Below are 20,829 nucleotides of genomic sequence, written 5' to 3'. Positions count from 1 at the left end.
AAGTGAAAGAAAATTTGTTGCAGCAGGTAAATATATGATGAAATATAAATTTCCTCCATATTGAAAATATTTTCTCACTTATATATGTCAGTTTCTGAAATGACAGTGATGCAATAACTGTACAGCTGAACTAGAGAAGAATAAAGTTCAGTAGAATCCGAGATATTTACTTTTTAATAAATAAATGTTATTTCCTGTTATGACTGTCAGCTGCCTGAAACATGCGATCTGTAAGGAATACAATCAGCATACACTTAAAACAATTGGTACTATTTTTGTGTTTTTTTTTTTTTTTTTTTTTTTTTTGTTTGTTTGTTTGTTTTGTTTTTTGTTTTTTCACAGTTTGAGAAGAAACTGCAAAGAAAGATGAGAGAGGCAATGCTGAACATAATAAAGACTTTTTAACAAGGCATCTTGCCTCAAGGAGGTGTTGCACTCTACGGGTTCCACCACAATTTATTGGTAGGGAGGAAATGTGGAAAACTGTATAGTAAGGGACTGGTAGTAGTACTACATGACAAAGAAGAAAGAAGCAACAAAAATATATTTTGTCTTGCATTCTACCATATCACTAAGTCAGGAATTTTCTCTCCTTGGACCCTGTTTCTATAAATCTCACCATGGCTACAGATGCAGCAGAATTACACTAACCTTATGTCTGCTTTTGAGATAAACAGGCTACCTAGTTATACCATTTTCTGTGCCATATTTTAAAGATTCCTGCTTTATGAAGGAAAATACAGTAAATTCTGTAGTCTGTAGATTTATCTTTAGTTTATCTTGAAAATAATTCTGCTACCATACTCCAGCATAAAACACACATTTTGTGAATATTAGCGACCAAGTTTCAGAGAATCTCACTGATCTAGATCTGACATTCCTGGTGCAGTTATAGGAGTACAATAGACAAACTAGCAGTGTAGGTATAACAGTGGGAGTCAGGTCATAAACTGCCAGCCATGCTGTACTTCTACCCCTGTCACAGACAAAAGACAACATGTTGATCTATTAGAAGAGGTCCAGAGGAGGGCAACAAAGATTACCATAGGGCTGGAGCACCTCTCCTATGAAGACAAGCTGAGGGAGCTGGGGCTGTTCAGCCTACAGAAGAGAAGTCTTTGGGGTGACCTTATTGTAACTTTTCAGTACTTAAAGGAGGCTTACAAAAAAAGGAGAGCAACTCCAAGGGATAGTGGCATCCATGCCCACAGCAGGGGGGTTGGAACTAGGTGATCTTTAAGGTTCTTTCCAAACCAAGCCATTCTGTGATTCTATGACCACATCTGAGGTCTGATGATGTGGCTTAAATATTAAGGGCAAGCTCTATCCTTTTAAGTATTTGCAGCTGTATTTCTGAAAAATATGATTTCTGGAGAATAAACATCAGCAGTTGCAATTGTTCAGACATATTACTTGTGGCAAGACAGCATATGCTAGGCATAGAAGAGTGCTATAAATGTCCTGCCAGCTTCACCCACAGACACTCACTTCAGAGTTCCCATCTGCAGAATTGTAAACACAAGTCTAACTTTGTTTTCTCTGAAACCGAACTCTGACAACACTACCTACATTAGAAAGGAGAACCGGGCTGAAATTAAGCTCAAATACGTATTGATTTATTCTACCCTCTAGACAGCTGGCCCCTCAAAAAACTGTATTTATCAAAACAGCCTGTCATCAGAAAGATGCATGACTAGCCATTAAAGTGTCACTCAAGTGACAGCATGACTGCACTTGGAGCATGGCCTATTTGTCATTAGTAAGCTGAGCTTGATTACTAGCTTTACTAAACGCTTTGTCAAGTATTCTGTCCATAATGTCAAATGTTTTCTTACACAGTGTAGGCAGGACAGGAGGGATGGCCTGGATAACTTCATCTCCATCTAGTACTGCTGAGGAAAAACAACCACATCACTTGGAATTAATTACTTTAACAACCTACTTTTTCCTGCTCATACATCTGCGGATTAATAAGAGCAATAATATACCAGAAAGAATGCTGTCCAGAAAATAATAATCTCTCTCAGATGCTGGAGGCAATGGGAGTTCAGTTCAGCTGTGCTCTCCATTCTAGACAGTTGCTTCCTGGATGTTGTCTAAAGATGCATTTGTTTTGCAACCATGTTCTTTTTATTTGCTAAAGCAAAAAGGGATCATAAGATCGCTATTTTTAAATAGACCAACTTCACAAATTTGCCACTAATTTGGCTGAATGGAAGAAATAAAGATTGTTTGCATGTATGCTTGTGTGGGTGGGGTATCCATGCAACCTACTGAGCTGCTCTAGGGCCACAGCTGCAGCTGGCTGGTCAATACACACTCATACACTTTCAACAGTATCATCCATGGCCTGTCTTGAGTTTAGGCTGCCTATTTCGCTATCTCACCACGTACACAGCAGAGTTTGGTGCCTCTCTCCTACATCAGTGCCCTTACTACTAGGGTACCTCACTACAGAAGACCACACTTAATTGCACAGTGCAAAGTCATGGTGCCAGCAAAACAGCAGAAAGGAGGTGCATTATGCATCAAATAAATACTGTAAGAACAACAGAAACAACAAAAGTAGTAGACTGCACAAGGCATCTACCACAAACCCTACAAACTGTCTCACGTTCCATGAGACAAAAGCCTACTACATCCTACTTGAATGGGGGAGCCCACTTATGGCCGAGTGAGGATAGCTTTCCTTTCCCACAGCCCAAGCACACGTCTGCCTTGAAGTGGCTGCACAGAGATCTCCTTTGCTCCCCCTCCAACGTTTAAATAGACAGGGACACAACATTTGCATATACACTCTGGTGCTACACTAGCAAAAGAGACAGGCAATCAATGTATATAATATGACTAGGTGTCTTAGATTTCTTAATGGTTACCTTGAGGCAATTTCCTAATCAGCATGTAGACCTTCTGCTCTTCAGAACCTCCAATGATTAAAATTGAAGCATATAGTACAATCTGGCTTGCCACTGTTAGGACTGTGTATATCTTTGGTAGTTGTTTATAATTAATTTTTAAAATTAACTAAAAAAAATGACTATGACAAACTAACATACTCTCTAAAAATGAAAGAAGACAAAACAAGGCTAGGAAAATAATGGAATTCTTGTTATTATCTTAACGATTTTTTTTACAGTGTACTATAACAATATACTAAAAAACTTCACTTGGATTTTATGTTTCTTAATAAACATTCACTTTCAGTTTTTCTTACATCTGAAGATAGCATAGATTGTAAAAGATTAATACATCTCACAGTTACTTGGGGCAGAAAAAAAAGTAAAAAATAAAGCCAGGGGAGGAATTGCATGTGTTCTTCACTTAAACCAGCAAAATGAAAGGAAGACTTTTTGGAATGATTGCCTTGTATGTTGCCATTTACTTTCAGTGTGTTTATGAGTTTTTGGTGAATATATAAAAAATCTACAGAAAAGAGCTTGACAATATTTCATCTGAGATCGTCACCTCTACCTTGTAGCTAGCAAATCTCTACTGGATTTCAGAATTATATTGCCTCTCATAGTGTTATATTCAGTAAAAGGTTTGTGAATGTAAATAACTGCATCTTCTTATCTTACAATTCAAAATGTAACACATCTGAAAGGCAGTGGTTCAACAGCTGAGCACTATTTACTGCTCTTGGCCTACAGAATGATCACTGATTGTTTCCAAGCAGCTGGCTTACTCTCAGCACTGAAAACCTTCAGCTATTTCTTCAGATGTCATAGCTCCTCTGCTTCAAGCAAAGACCAGAGGCCTTAAAGAAACCAGGAGGACAGAGACTACCTATCACGTAAAAATAGGAGGAACAAATGAGCTTCCCAAACACCAGCAGAGAAAAAAATGTCTTGGGAAACAAGCAAAACAAAAAAGCAGCAACATGCTCCTCAGGTAAGCCAGAAGACCTGAGATTTAGATAACATGGACAATATAACAAGATGCAAGAAAGTGATTGAACAAAGGAGAGGGAAGGTAGAAAAGGAAAAAATAAATGTAAGTACAATCAACTAATATAAAAGAACATATTCCATTTTGCAAAAGCAAGAGTTAAAGACACACAGAATGTAAGTAACACCTCATGTAAGTAACCACCAGTATTTAGCAAAACCATCTTATCAATGGAAAAACATCAGTAATGAGACTTTATATTATCTACAAATATTGATGTATAACAGTAGCATACTTAAAAATATTTTCTTTTAACAAATCTTGCACTTTACAAGCTTGTTTATTTCTTTTACTAAGCCCAAATTTAAAGATAAACACCAGAAAATAAAGAGTCTTTTACAAAAAAATGACATAGTAACCAATTCAAATCAAAATGGGTGGAACATAAAGTGCAATTTCCACTAACTAAAAAATAAGTGGAAAGAAAAGACTGTATGTAAAAATATGCCAGCAATTGAAACACTTACGGGCTCTCCACGATGTCCTTCTTGTCCAGGAGATCCAGGCTGTCCAACTTCCCCCTTTAAAATGAAAAATATTGTTAGGTACCATATTCACAAGGGGCTTTCTTTTGCATAAAAAATAATGATTTTAAACAGTAAGTTATCTTTTTTTTTTTTTATAAGTAAAATGTAAAGCAAGCTCAAAGCTTCAGCAAACAAATGTCTTAAAACAGTTTCAAACACACAAGATATGTTCTCAATCCAGAATTCTCCCATGCTGTGTCCAACAGTTAAACAGTTTGCAAAAAGAGATGAGAGCGAGAGAACTGTCTTTTGAAATTTGAGAAGAGTTGAATCAGAACAGCAGTTACTCGTTCAAGGTCATTTAACAATAATAAATTATTCTTGCCTAATTGCAAATACAACTAATAGTCTGAAAACAATTTCAAAACACTTCAGAACTACAGTAGTACCAGATATGATCAAATCTTTATGTTCTTACTCAAAATATGTATGATCCCTCTAAATATTCTGAAAATTGAAAAAATAATTCAAAAAATAAAAGTATATAAAACAAATGCACAGATCAATTATATATATAAAAACAATCTAGTAATAATTGACATTGAATTACAAAGATATGGTCTTGAAGTCACAATGAGTAGCATCTGAGTAGTCAGCTATGCTTTTTTTCTAAATTCTTTCCCAGAATGAATATTGTAAAACAAAAAGAAAGCTCTAGCAGAAATTTCCTTCAAAGTCAGCCTGTTTGTTACTGCTCTGAGTTTGATTACGGACCCAGAATGAAGCAATGTTTTATAGCAAGCAGATGTTGAAGTCAAACTGACAAGATACTTGAATGAAGAACATAACTTCTGTTAACTATTATATTCTAAAACAAAAACTAATGAGTTGTCATATTTTTGTACTACAGTAATTAGATCAAGAAAATAGTCAAGAAAATGTCTTTTAGTTTAAATGTACACAGGTTCATGAAACTAATATACTGCATTATCTCTACATTGTTTAGAAGCATAAAAACATATCAATACACTCTCCAAATTCATGCTTTATCAACATAATACTCCACTCTAAAGGATGTTAAAGTGTGTGACAGTTAAAATTTTATGTTAAACAACCTTAAGTATTACCTGTCCATGTTATCAAAAACCAGAGAGGAAAACATCAAATTGTTTTTCTATTTCCTATAATAACAGACAAGGAATTTCTCCACCAGCTGAGCAGAGATATCTGCACATATATAGTGAAAATACGGAAGAATTCATTTGAAATAAAGATGTGAATTGCTATCACAACCAGCAGAAGTATAGTCAAAGCAATTGACAGCCTTGATTCAGTTGATCAGTCACCAAGAGATCAATTTCATTGCCCACACACGGACATTTGGTCATATTTGAGATACTCAAGCTTGTCTTGTATAGACATCCTGGGCTTCTACTCCCACTCCAGAAAGCCATTGGCTTTCCATAGGATTTAAGTCATATTTGTCAGCTCCCTTATGATGCTTTGGACACTCTAATGCATCTCAAATAGCACTAGATGCTTTTATGTAGGCTACTAAGCTGGTCTTTCTTTGAGCTGAAATGCTCACCAGACTCCACTGGCATAACTGATTAGGCCTCCAATGGCTTTAATGAAAACACGGTATGTCCATAGAGCCAAATTTAGTGAAATGTTTTAAGAACATCTGTTAAATTGTCTTGGGATGACATATATGCCACTGTGACAGTCATACTGTTGTAGATATACATTAATAATGACAATTTGTATGCAAGTATAAATGGGATTCAAAGACTAAAACGAAATGAATGCAGGAGTTTACCTACTGTAAAATTTAAACTTTATATGTACATATTAAAGGCTGTTATTTTAGATATGTTCTCCTAACAAATTTTTGAATTGCAGAATGCTTAATTGTACATTGAAGTTGGGCAACTTTTAGACTAACAGTGCTGTATTGTTGTATACAGGTGTTAATTTTAAACTGACTCTCCTCTTTAACTTCCAATTAAGACATCTACATGCATTTTTCTACCAGAATATGTTAGGCACCTAAGATCTCATTACAGCCAAGAGGGGCTTGATTCAGTTACCTTGTGCCATTTGAGGTGCTGTAAGGCAGCCAAGGCTTCCACCTTAGACTGGCAGCTACCACCTACAGAAGACCTGCATCGTTCTGAAATGGCACTTACAGGTCTCCCGGGATATTCAAAAGCAGCAAAGAACACTGCAGACTTATGAGTGGTCTCAGCAGTTAAAAGTCAGCAGCTGAATCACTCTAAACAATCAATTAGAGCTTGATTCAATTGTAACATATAGGCAATGTAGTGCCATTTCCTGCTGCAATAAGAGTGACATTTTTTTCACCATAAAGACAGTCCATGACAGAACAATCTGCTCAGGGTAGTTGTGTTGTCTCCATCCTTGGCTGAGGATGGAGATGCCCCAAGGATAAGCAAATCTCTGATTATCACTAATACACTCTCAAAACTACTGCCCCGGTTCACAAGCCAACTGAAATCAACGAAGTATGCCCGGTCACTACAGTAAACTTTAGCATTTCCAGCAACATGTATTGTTTCAATTCCCAGTTATTCTCCACAGAATAAGCTGTACATACTGGGACAAATAGGAATGCTATTTAAAACTTCATCAAGATACATATGAATATGTATTTGTATTTACCTTGAAACCAGGAATTCCTGGTAATCCATCTTTCCCACTTCTGCCAGGGTCTCCCTGTGGCAACAGTTAACAGTCATCAGTAAGTAAATTAACAAACAGAAGTTAAAGGTAAATTGTCTTGGCACAACTTACAGATCGCCCAGGCATTCCTGGAAACCCGGTATCACCTTTCTCTCCCTTGGAGCCCTGAGAAATGCAACAAGTGAGAATTAAGTAGTACTAAATGTCTGTGTTAAAAATTCAGCATATTTAATCAGCATATTCATATACATTATTTTTTATGTTGAAAAATTTTGGAAGATGTTTTTCTTCCTTAAAACAAACAGTAGTTGATTAATAATTATGACCCATCACACAAGTGCAAATATGCTGTAAAAAGCCTTTGCAATATTATTATTACTTATCAACCATATTAAAGGCACGGGCATATTTGCAAAAATATTTATTTAAAGGTATTTGGTGTTATATTAAAATGTATTACATAAATACAGAATGACAGAAGTATGAAAAGGGTTCTCACGATATCTAAATAAGCAGAACGGGAGTCTAATATTACTAGACAAAAGTGTATCTTCAGTAGAAGGATTTCTGAATTAGTTAATTAACTCTGAATTTACGGAATTAAATTCTGTATTCTTATAAGACATAAATGATATTGTATTGGTGTCCAGGAGTTGGTAGCAGGGAGCTGCAGAGCAGCGTTTGTGAAGAGAAGCTGGGGCTGCCCCATGCAGGACACAGCTGATTCCAACAGCCCCACCACTGGGCCCAGCTGGGCCCAGCAGCCAAAGTGGTGGTGCCTCTTGGAAACGTATTTAAGAATGGGTAAAAATGCTTCGCAGAAGTGAGAAAAAAATGTGAGGAAAAAAACCTGTAGACATAAAGGTCAGTGAAGAGGAAGGGAAGGAAGTGCTCTAGGCACCAGAGCAGAGATTACGCTGCAGACCATGGAGACGGCCAAGGTACAGCAGATATCTGCACTAAAGCCACGGAGCACCCCATCCAGAGAAGGTGGGTATTTCCTGACATGAACAGCAGCCCATGGGGAACCCTCTTCCCATGGAGAACCCCTGGGGCAGGGCAAAAGTCTGAGGAGGAAGGAGTGTGAAACAGAAACTGACCACAAGCCTTCATTCACCACCACCCTTGTGCTGCTCAGGGAGGTGGGGAAGGAGGTTGAGGGATTGGCAATGAAGGAATGAAGTTGAACCTAGTAAAAAGGTTGATGAGGGAAAGGTGTTTTAATTTTTGTCTCTGTTTCTCACTATCCCAATCTATTTTAACTGGCAATAAATTAAATTAATTTTCCCCATGTTGAGTCTGTTTTGCCTGTGAAAGTAACTGCTAGGTGATCTCCCTGTTTTTATCTTGACCTAAAAGCCTTTTCATCTTATTTTCTTATCCAGTCTTGTTGAAGAAGAATAACAGAGCAGCTGAGGGGGTCCTCTAGCAGCCTGCCATGGTAACTCCACCACAAATATCACCCATGTTGTTGTTTTAATTTATAATTTTACTTGCCTTTTTTCCATATATTCCTGGCACTCCTTGATCTCCTTTAGGACCCCTTTCTCCCTACACAAAATGAATGCGTATAAGTTATTTTTTTTTAAATCAAAGTAGTTACAAACAGATATATATACAAAGAAATGTAGATAACAGACATAAAATGAAGGAGGCAAAGAGCTCCTTCTGATATAAAGAAAGAAAACTATCAAGACAGTGAATGCAAATCTTGAATTTTCCAAGCTTTCCTAGGAGCCCAGGCTGTCCAACACCAATGATGAGACAATCCACAGATATCAGGCATAGTGCTTCTGCTTTCAATGGAAGCTGAGCAGAAGGCATTCTGTTTCCAGTCATTTTGTATAGGTAGGTACCTAAGAGAAAATCAGCTCTTTGAAAATTCCTGCATTTTTGTGGAGACCTTATCTGAAAAGTCTGAAACACAAATTTGGAAAAACTAAGAAGTAAACTGAGCTGAATACTAACAAAGAAGAGCAAAAATATGTTTGATGATGTTGTGGGGAATGTACATGTGAAAAAATAAGCTCTGGTCAGATTGAAACTACTCTGCAAAATACTGCCCCTCAAATTGAAAAACTTAAAGAAAATTAAATAATTATTTTTAAGGTCCTGGTACACTACTTGTGATGTAGAAGAGTACTATTAAAATCAAATTTTAAAGTAATTCACATAAAATCCAACAGAACAGAACAAAAATGAAAAAAGTCAGTTTCCATTGATTGATAATCAATGCCTACAGCATGTTTCACCCTTCAATTTCAACATCTTATCTATTCATTTTATGTATTTCATTAAGTACATCAGTATTGTATATATAAACATTCATTTTTTAAAAACTAAACTACAGAACGAGTGGAGATATATGAATATTGGAACAAGTATTTAATTTCAACCTTTGGTGCAGGCATGCCATGTAATCCAGGAAAACCAGGTAGTCCACGATCACCCTGAAAGAACAAACATATTTGAAATCATTATGTCCAAAATAATAGTAATATATACTATAACAGCACTCATAATCTAAACAATCAACAAAATAGAGGAAAAATGTTACATATCATGATACCTACTACATAATATTGGTATGCTGACTGATTAGTTTGTTGATCTTTAGACAAGATTTAAGACAGAAAAGAAAAAAGTAACCAATCACTAAACTTTTTAAAATGAATTTTACTGTAATCTCTTGATAAGGGTTGCTGAGGTTCCAAAGCAGCAACTAAGCTCTTTGACAAGTGGGGGAAAAAAAAAAAAAAAAAAAAAAAAAAAAAAAAAAAGGCATGCAAAAAGAATGCACTTTGCTAGAAGCAGTTGCAAGTGAAAACACAAGCCAAAATAACAGTTTTATCTATTGTCCTCTGCTGTCAAATGTCAGAAGTTCCCAAATTTTTGGTATTGGTACTAAGGATCTTTATCTAACAATTTATCTGCAAGTTCTCTTGAACTATTACAACAAAAGGCTTAATTCTAACTTGGCAGAACCTAACTTGAAACAATAAAAACAAAATAAGTTGCTTATTTTATATAAGTAGACCAGACCTAATTCTCTCAGGACAGAGCCAATCACCAAATTGTTTTTGAACAATAACAGTGTTATCTCTCTGTTAATATAGAACTTTAAATGGAGCAATGTATTTCAATTTGTTTAACATACTTCAGTCACAAGAGAAGAATAGTAAATTATGCTCAGGAAGTTATTTTATATAATGTTTCAAGTTCCGAGCCAAAATACCAAAAATATGGTGGCATTTATCAAAACCATCCATGTCTACAGGGATTTGTAGAGGTCTATCACATTCACAGAAGACAGGGACGTGACCACAGGAATGACAGAATGTGGGTTAATGCAATCAAAGTATCTTTCAACAAGTAAGTATTGAAAGAAGGCAACAGAAATGGAATGCAGTTCAAAAAAAAAAAATCAGCAAAACTTACAAAATAAACCTTTCATGCATACATTGCTTCTTAATGAAAAAAAATGGAGCCCCAATTTCTGCTCAGAAGTGGTGACTCAATTATTAGATAAAATAACATATTTGGCAATGGATATAGTTTTAAATTAGTTGCTGTAGAAACCTCACAAGTAATGGGATGAAATTAAGAGATGAAAATTTGGGCTGAATCATCAGGAAAAAAAAACTAATGGCAAAACATACTTTACAGTGGAAGAAGTTTTCTAAAACATTGGTGGAAGCCCTATTTCTTGGCACATTTTAAACAGGGCTGGACTGAGCATTAGGAAATATTCTATCTGTCACAACTCTACACTGCCAGGAGAATGTTGCTTTTTGTCAGCAGTACATTTCTTTCTGCATATGGCCCAATACTGACTTATCAATTAGATTAACATAAGATGCCTGAAGCAACAGAATACATAAGTACATTTTTCAGCTTTAATAATGCATTTGAGAATTCTGCTGAACAGTTGTGAATTCAAGGACTTCTAGGATGCTTTTAGGATTGGGAACACTAGAAGAAGGAAATTCTTCAGTAAAATCTGTTTGGAAAACAAGATTTCATTTTACAAAAAAAAAAAAAAAAAAAAAAGTTTGAAGTTTAAACAAACCAAAAAGAAAATAAGTTATATAAGTTTGTATCACAATGGACTTTAAACTTTTCTAAACGTATTTCTCATAGGGCAAAAGTGTGACAGAAGGTTGGACACAAATATTCACATATCAAGGAGACTTGCCAATAGTCAGAGGTTGTGCATATGGGAGATCCAGATTCGAGTTTATCCTGATTACCAGAAGGGACTTTATATATAAGCTTCCACATCTGTCTGCAGTTCCAAGCTACTGGCTACACCTCAGCTAGAATTTTTCCCCAAAAAGTTTTAGTTTCAATTAGCCAGTGTTTTCTGGTTAAAAAGTGTCACCCAAAAATTCTTATCTAGCTCATCTGGATGCTCACTCAAAGAGGGATAGGGTGAAAAGAGACAAAAAGAAACCATTCTGACAGATGTCTGTATCATGCTTCCAGGTACACATATTTAGATGTTTTCTAAATATAAAATATTAAGTGCAATAAAGGTATTACTAGCAGTGCTAATAGCTATATAATTTTTATTAAATAAAGCAGACCAGATTCAAAATTGAGGTAACATTTTAAATTTTGGATTCTCGTTACCTTAGCCCCATCTTTCCCTGGCTCTCCCTTGATACCTGGTAAGCCACGTGGTCCCTAAGAGAAGAAAAGAAATGAAAAAACAGCTCAAATATTAATGCACAGTCCTACAGAATGAGACTCAGAAATGTAATGCAATGTGACCCAGGGAACTATCCCTGAATTGGCTGATCACAGCATTTTGGTAACTGGATACCAAAGCAGAAACAACACGAAATGTATCCAGTGTGAGACTATGCCTCACTGTCATAACCCATGACTGGGGAATACCAAAACAATTCTTTGCTCTGAGAAGCACGCCAGGCAGATACGATTGTCACACAGACTGTACCAATGTCCTCTTCCTTTCAAGTGTCCATCAGAAAGCCTTCACATATGCCATGATGCAGCCTGGCTCTTGGCCCTGGCATGCTTTCAGATGCTTAATTCAATAAATTAACATGTACTCAAGTATTCAGCCAGAACGGATTATGATACATATACATGTAAAATACAGCACTGGTTTGCAGTAACTGTCCTAGTCAGTGCTCCTAAATTTCTACTCTGAAGAAGAAAAAGAAGTCTCTTCAGTCAGTCTTGACTTTATTTGAAATTTTTATTTGGATGTGTGAATTGTGGGGAATCAGAGAATCACAGAATGGTTGAGGATGGAAGGGACCTCTGGAGTCCATTTGGTCCAAACCCCCTGCTGAAGCAGAGACACCTAGAGCAAATCAATCCTCATGACATGGCTTAAGATGACTGTTACTGATCCAAAGAAAAATAGATAGAACCACTGTTTGGCTTCTAGATCAGGATGAAAATGTCCACACCCCAGCTCCTGCTGCTACAGACCTTGACAAGCAATGATTAGATTTGCAGTCTAACTGATAGCCTAACTACAAACCCCAAGGCCATGTGAGTATCAAAGCAATTCGCCCAAAGATTGCCCCTGACTTCATGTAACCCCTTGAGCTTTATCACTCTTCATACTGCAACTCTCATTGATAAACAATGAATACTGAGAGAGTTGGCAGCATTTGGAATCAAAGAACAGCTGCCAACCAGCACCCCCAGGTCCTTGCCTGCTGGGCAGCTTTCCAGCCACTCTTCCCCAAGCCTGTAAGGCTGCATGAGGTTGTTATGAACCAAGTGCAGGACTTGGCACTTAGCCTTGTTGAATGTCCTGTGACTGGACGTGGCCCATCGATCCAGCCTATCCAGATCCCTCTGTAGAGACTTCTTATCCTCAAGCAGATAATGTATCTCAGATTTCCAAACTGCAGGAATGAAATAGGAACTTACTTGAACCCCTGGAGTTCCTGGGATACCTGGAGTTCCTGCTGATCCTTGATATCCCTAAGGAAAAGGAATCAAGACTTGTGACTTTTCAAAAGTTATATTCACAAATTTTCAAACGCTTACTTAAGGAAAACAAACAAACACCACACACACACACGAAAAAAAAAAAAAAAAAAAAAAAAAAAAAAAAAAAGCAATCCTCCTAGTTACTGGAGAACTGTAATCACAATTGTGTCATTTTAGATCACAAAAAAAATCAGTAAGTGCTATCACAATCTTACTTTTGAGATTTAGATTTAAGAAGTTTTAATATCTGCACCTGAAATTTGCAGCCTCCAAACTTTATGCCAAGTGATTTTTTTCAGGCAAGAAGGAAAATCCATTATTTTAAAATTGTTACATGGGAATGTAACAAACATATTGTTTTATTCACCATTGTTAAAAAAAAAAAAAAAAAAAAAAAAAAAAAAAGGAACAAATTAACCCACATATGCAGACACTTTTTCCTCTCTCTCTTCACAAAAGTAGGTGAAGAATGCCAGGACTCTTAAAGGCTTATTTCTAGTTACAGGAAAAAGCTTTAACAAATAAGGCATGTTCTAATACATTATGCAGCTAGTTTTATAATGTCTCTAAATAATCATAGAATGGTTTGTGTTGGAAGGGAACTTTAAAGATCATCTAGTCCAACCTCCAAATAAAAATAAAAAATCCAATAACGATAAAAATTCCATTCTCAATACTAAGCATTTAGCTATTAGCTTAAAGGTACATAACAATGTATACGAGTGAAAAAAAAAAGCAGTCTGAATGACTGGGACTAGGAAAAGAAATACTAAATAATTCATGAGTCAAAAGGAGAACTTCAGGAATGCTTTACTAGAAATCAGCATTTGCAGAACCTTGACAGAACCCCAAATATATGCCTGAGGTGTACTGGTAAATTGCAGTCAGTATGTACTGCAAGAATAGCCAGTTTTCTATGCAAAACTAGCCAGTGCTTCAAAAGAATGCTTTAACAGAGGAAGTAAGTGAAGAATGGGGAATTCTAGCTAATTGCATTAAGAACATGTCATTCCAATAGACAAAATGAACTACAAGGAGAGGGTTTTTTTGTTTGTTTTTGTGCATATGCATGTGTTTTGAGAAAATATAGTAAATGAGAAGATAAATTGTCCTATAAAATTCTGAGGCTGAGACCTTTCAACAGACAGCCCAAACTAAATGGAAACATTATTGCGTTTGATAAATCCCAGAAAGCAGACTATCCAATTTCAGCGACCCAGAATTTGATCCTGGTTTGACCTGAAAGAACTAATAATCCCATTTCTAGTGAGTGAGCTTCAGTTTTAAGAACCTAGGACAAAATGTAATGGCGGGATTCCCACACTGGTACAGAGGAGCTAATAGAATCTTTTCAATACAAGGAGGGCAACCTGTACGTCTGATTTCTTCTTTAAATCAGTTAGAGCAGCCTGGAAATAATAATCAGAGCTAAAATTATTTCCTGGGTTAGATACAAGAGAGTACTTGCTGTGCCCTCTTCCCAAAAGATGTTTGAGCAGATGCCTAAAGAACCAGCTGGTAATGGTTAGTATAGAAGTAAACAGAATTCTAGGTCTCTGTCCTACATGGATTCTTTATCAAGCAATTCACTTTTACTGCTCAAGGCAGTTCTAGCAAAATCAGCTTTAACTGTAAATGGTGTAGCATTCCATGATTGCTTATAAGCCTCCTGGGTAGCTGAAACAATTCACCAAGCCAAAAATGCCTTTAAAAGTTCATCCTTTTATTTCTGCTCCAAAAAAAGCAAAAAGTTTGGATTTCTTCCTGTAGGATATAGTCCTATATAAATAAAACTTTATTTCACATTTTAGATCTCTGAAATGCAATTTCCCTTCCTTCTTCTAACTGAGTAGGAGAAGAAATAGAGGAGGATAATTTCCTGGCTGAACTGAATTTCAAGATTCGCGAGATGAATGGAGGATGGCAGAAGAGTTTGCAGCTTACAAAACCACATCTTTAGCTCAGAGCTAGATCTTGTAATATGATCTCAGAGCAAATCAAGCACGTGTTCAGTGTGTTTGTTCAATGGAATCGGAATCTGCAACAGAGAAGATTCGAAAGGAAATTCGTAGAAAGATACAAAACTGAGAATCAATGTCTGATAAAAATAACCTAGCAATTGTTTGGACAAGTTAAAAACACCTTCTATAATTTATGGCAAACAATTTTCATAAAAACTGATTGTCCTTTTGCATTACTACTTCTTTTTCCAGTTATCAGAGAGAAGGAGTTCCTATATCACTGACAATTTGCATAGCCTCCTTTTGTTCCCTTTCATTAACCTAATTGCACACTTATTTGTCACTCACAACACTCTGATTTAAAAACACATATTCTAAATGGCAAATGTAGTACGGGTCATCAAACTATATGCTAAGACCTACATTTTTCTGCTGTAAAGTCAGATTAAGCCTTCCTTCCTCACAAAGCTCTCAACAGAAGAATGTATACATATGTATGCTCCAAGACCAGCTGTGCCATAGCTGACATTTTGTTAGATGGTCAGAGGTGGAAGTTCACTTTTCATTTGACTGCAGAGATAGTTCAGAACTGCAGACTCACCTTCAGATAAGGTGAAAACACCACATTTGCCACTAAATAGAATTCTTTTTGTCTGGGCTTGGTTTTCTCTCATAAACTCCTCGGAAGTTCAAAAAGTGGTGTGGAAAGCTATTGTTGCTACCCCTGAACTTAATACTAAGTTCTGAATTCTGTGGCCTAAACATAGGCATCTCCTGGCTTTTGATATTCCCTAGACACCTACACAGTGCTAGAAGAAAGAGGCACAAAATACTTGGAAGGCATTCACTCTTTTGAAGTAGCGGCTGTAAGCAAGACAGCCCTATGACACGAGAACCCCATACCTCCTAGGGTATAGTAGTTAAAAATCTGTCCATTAATAGAGGAGTTTAGACACCGAGTGTCCCTGCACACACGTAAACACTACATGTAGGTGTGTTAAACTGAATTCGACCTGTAATGTTTCATCAGTGCTGTGCAACAGCACTAATTCACAGCACTTTATGTTCTCATTATTTTTCACCAGTGCAACTGATCACATGAAATCTCCCTCTCAAGCTGTTGTGAACGGGAACAGAACTGATAAATTAAATGTGCCTGAAAACTTGTAAAGGCAAAATGATAAACAGCAAGATACCAAGATCCTTAGGTACCAGATGGTTGGGTATTAAAAAAATACATAAATTCATTTTAGTACTTTAATAGCATGACAGCAATTTATAAATAATTCTAAGGGGAAAAGCTGAGCAGATTACTTAGGCCAAAGAACTTAATAAAGGACACAGACAAATTTGCAATACCAACACTGTCAGTGAAATAAGAGTCTTGCTGGGAAAATCAAGGTGGCTTATTTGTAAGGGAAAAAAATGACCTAGAAGGGCATATGACAAAATTAGGCATTATTTCCAAAGATGTTTTAAATGCAATAGAAGAGTAAATGTCTGAAGTACATCTTCAATGCACTTGGCTGCCTAAGGACAGAAGTTTAGACAGTATGGGTGTATCACATTAGAAAAATAAAATAAAATAAAATAAAATAAAATAAAATAAAATAAAATAAAATAAAATAAAATAAAATAAAATAAAATAAAATAAAATAAAATAACTGATAAGGCAATGCAATTTGCACTGTGCACTTCCTTACTGAAAAGCTTTTGGAGTTATGGAACAACATAAGTTATAACGGGATTACAACAGGACTACTTGGGAAAGACATGGAAGAAGTAAACAAGCTCCATTTGGCTAGGAAATAAGGAAGGATCAACCAAGGATCAAGTAATGGTCTAAAGATATTTAAGGACTGTAAACACTAAGTAAACAGAACTATTTAGGGTGATGTAACTAATCATAATGGAATTCATTTGTGAAAGAAAATTTTGACTTCATGTTCAGAAAACATCCCAGCAGAGAGGTCTGCAGACCCCTTGTGAAAGTCTCTGCAGAAAATCTTTACTACTTTTAAAACAGGTATCTAAAGTGTTACAAGAAAAGCTTTCAAACCTTATTAATTAAATAGATTACATGTTAAAGGAGAGAAAGTCCTACAGCTATTCAAACGCAACCATGCCAACACTCAAATTAGCAGCCATGGTATGACCTTATTCCTCATTGGCAATATCCCTTCAGCAACTGAAATCCTGTGAGGTTACAGAAATGTTAGAAAGAACTTGATGTATTTGAATGAAATGTTTCATCCTTTCTCTGAGAAATCTCTGTCTATCATCTAAACTTTTTGCCTTAGGTCCTTCATCCTTCTTTTCTCAAGGAGCTTTTTTCCTTTCCTCCCCCCAAACAACCTACTCTAACACTCCTCTTTGCCTGTACTCATCTGCCTACTGCTGCTCTTTTCCTTCCCCTCTGGACATGTTGAATCATAAAGGTTGAAAAAGACCTCCAAGATCACCTGGTCCACCCATCCACCTACCACCAATGTCACCCATGGTCACCAACCATATCACTAAGCACCACGTCCAACCTTTCCTTGAACACCCCCAGAGATGGTGACTCCACCACTTCCCTGGGCTACCTGTTCCTCTGAGGGACCCAAAACTGAACACAGTATTCAAGGTGTGGCCTCACCAGAGCAGAGTACAGCCAGACGATCACCTCCCTGGTCCTACTGGCTACACTATTCCTGATACAAGCCAGGATGCTGTTGGCCTTCTTGGCCACCTGGGCACACTGCCAGTTCATGTTCAGGTGAACATCAATCAGCAGCCCCAGATCCTTTTCCTCTGCACAGCTTTTGAGCCACTCTCCCCCAGGCCTGTAGCATTGCATGGGGTTGTTGTGGCCTAAGTGCAGGACCCGGCACTTAGCCATGTTGAACCTCATCCCATTGGCCTCTGCCCATCTGTTCAGGTTCCCCTGCAGGGCCTTCCTACCCTCCGGCAGATTGACACTTCCCCCCAGCTTGGTGTCATCTGCAAACTTACTGAGGGTGCACTCAATTCCCTCATCCAAATCATCAATAAAGATATTAAAGAGGCCCCAACACTGCCCCCTGGGGAGCACCACTGGTGACCGGTCACCAGCTGGATTTCACTCTGTTCACTACCACTATCTGGGCTCAGCATCCAGCCAGTTTTTAACCCACCAAAGAGTGCACTTGTCCAAGCCATGAGCTGCCACCTTCTCCAGAATACTCTGGGAGACCATGTCAAAGACTCTTCTGAAGTCTAGGTAGACTACATCAACAGCCTTTCCCTCATCCACCAGGCAGGTCACCCTGTCATAGAAGGAAATGAGGTTGGTCAGGCCATTCATGAACCCATGCTGGCTGCGCCTAATCCCCAGGTTGTCCCACACACATCAGTTGGTCATCTCTAGCAGACCTGTTTGGATCAAAACAAGTGTCGTCTTGTCTCTATCAAAGCATGAAAATGAAGGGCAGATCTAGCATTAGATCACAAAGGTAACTAAATGCTGCTTTTACTTTCCAACATAAATTTTTTGGTGACTCCTGATCAAAGATCTGTCATCACGTGAACATTATTATGGGAAAAGAGTTTTCATTGCCTCATTCATTGTCTTTTTAATTTTGCTTTGTTTTGTCCTGTTTAGTTCTTTCTCCACATTATTACACTTCCTTCAACTGGCTACTCTGCTATCTGCCACAGCTTTCATAACTCTGAGTCAGTAGCAATGTATTTTAACTGAGCATGATGTTGTGCAATAAATATCTGTTTGGGCTCGAACTCCATAGAGAAAAAAAATTTCATCTAGATTATTAGAAACAAGATCTTAAATTCTGACTTGGAAAGTTCCCGAGCTTTAGACTGCTGGAAAATGGGATGATGTACTAAGTATAACTTCCTGCTTGCCACTTAGGTGTTTGTCCCCATCATCTGTGTTTGGCCACTGCTGAACATAGTCAGATCGACTTTTGTCTGTACAAACGCACAGAGCTGTTTGATTCATAGCTGTAACACAAGTCAGCAGCAGGCATCACTCTGATTTCAAAGTCGTAGATGTCCATAAAGCCATTACATGACTGTATTAGTCAGAATAGAGCAAACATATTTCCTCCAACAGTAACAAGGTCACAGTATTACTAAGGAATATGTATTTCTCTGGAATTGAGAGCAGCATTTTACAGCAGACTAATCAACTATGTTTGGGAAAGTTTCCTGAGAAAAGTAGCTGTAGAATTTATATCAATTTAAATCTCTAGACAAACCATCCAACAGCACAGGTAATCCTATGCATTGATGAAACTATTACCCACTTTTCTTCCAAGGGTTCTGTAGAAATAGATGGACATTATACTAAATTCATTGTAAAAGATTCAGTCCTTGGTTGATCACCACATACTATTGAACTCTACACATTACAGCTGTAACAATCTTCTAGAGGTTTTTAAAAAGAAATATTGGAATGATCAGAAATCACTTATTATGTGACAATTTTGATACCGTATGAACACTGCATCTAGATAAATCAGTAAAGTCAGTCTCACCAGATTATTTTTGAACTGCTTCTTGCTTATGGACACTGTAATATGGATACATGGTAATGGATACATGGTAAACAATTCCAAACTTTCATGAATGAAACTAGATGGAATACTAGAAAATCGTCCAGATTTGTCAGCCATGAGGTTCAAAGTTCAAAATTGACAGATAAGTGTATTTTTTCATTTCTTTCAGCAGGCTGATAACCTATCACCTCTATTAACCACAAGTGATTGCTGCATATACTCTGTTCATTTATTTTCCCTCTTAACTTGAGTTTTTCTCCAGGATGTATAACATACCCTTTGGAATAAAAAATGGCTTTGTGATTGCAGTCAGACTGCTGAGCATTTTCAGAGCCAGCAACTACTCCAGCTGCTTCTTTCTGACAAATAATGCCCATTAAAATGAGTTCCAATTGAGATTCAAACACTATTTTTACACTTATGCTTATTTATCAATGCAATTTCTCTTGTTGAGGCAATTTAATGATTTCAGGTTGTGAATAAAATTTTTAATTAAAATGTGTTTTTATTACATATTAGGCTTCTCACTGCTATGCTTTTCTCCATTTACTTTGATCTTTTCTATATGTATCAGAGTATGGAAAATAAACAGAGGTGGTGATTAAAGAAAAAAAAACCCTACACACAAAGAGCTTTTAGACAAAACTATTTAAAAAAAAAAAAAAAAAAAAAAAAAAAAAAAAAAAAGAATGCTTGAAATTGAGTCATGTTTATGTTCACCTCCCCCAAATATTACAGCAAACAATTTCAAACAATTTTACTTGGTAATACCATGTGAACAATTATTTTCTGGTAATATTGCAGATTTTCATGGGAATTGTTCTGAATTTTTCCAGACTAAAACTAACTGTAAGTGTTACAACCATCTAGCCAGCCCACGAAAAATAAACTAAATTTTCTTTGATGTTTGGCTTTAAAAATCAGTTACATATAGTAATACAAATGCATGCCTAAAACCTTTCTCACAGGAAGAAACATTTTGTTGACCAGTTATACTGTTCCAAGAAAATGAATACCAGATAGGCAAACTGGAATAACTTTAGAGAAGAACATAAAAATGTGCTTTGGGAACAAAAAAGATTGACTTTCCAGGAAAAGCTTTTCATGCAAAAGCCATTTGATTAAACAACACTGACTACGCAACTACCTGTAAGCCTATTGTGCTGTGTGAATTAAGAGCTCGCTTTTCAGTTCTCCAAGAAGATTCACCAAAAAAAAGATTGATACAAGCAAAGT

The 20,829-nt window shown here is 36.8% G+C and overlaps 1 protein-coding gene across 1 annotated transcript in view; it reads right to left on the bottom strand.

The window, feature by feature from the left end:
• Nucleotides 1–20,829, bottom strand: part of COL21A1 (collagen type XXI alpha 1 chain) — a 192,865-nt gene that overhangs the window by 41,387 nt on the left and 130,649 nt on the right. The window contains exons 14-20 of the mRNA XM_084514572.1: nt 13,032–13,085; nt 11,751–11,804; nt 9,515–9,568; nt 8,616–8,669; nt 7,230–7,283; nt 7,098–7,151; nt 4,416–4,469 (exon numbers count right to left, since the gene is read on the bottom strand). Of these exons, the coding sequence (XP_084370698.1) occupies nt 4,416–4,469; nt 7,098–7,151; nt 7,230–7,283; nt 8,616–8,669; nt 9,515–9,568; nt 11,751–11,804; nt 13,032–13,085 (378 nt within the window). The remainder of the gene's footprint in view (nt 1–4,415; nt 4,470–7,097; nt 7,152–7,229; nt 7,284–8,615; nt 8,670–9,514; nt 9,569–11,750; nt 11,805–13,031; nt 13,086–20,829) is intronic.

Source organism: Aythya ferina (genome assembly GCF_964211825.1).
Source record: "Aythya ferina genome assembly, chromosome: 3".
Lineage (NCBI taxonomy): Eukaryota > Metazoa > Chordata > Aves > Anseriformes > Anatidae > Aythya > Aythya ferina.
The sequence above is the reverse complement of the archived record's forward strand: the minus strand, read 5'-3'. Positions and strand labels throughout refer to the sequence as shown.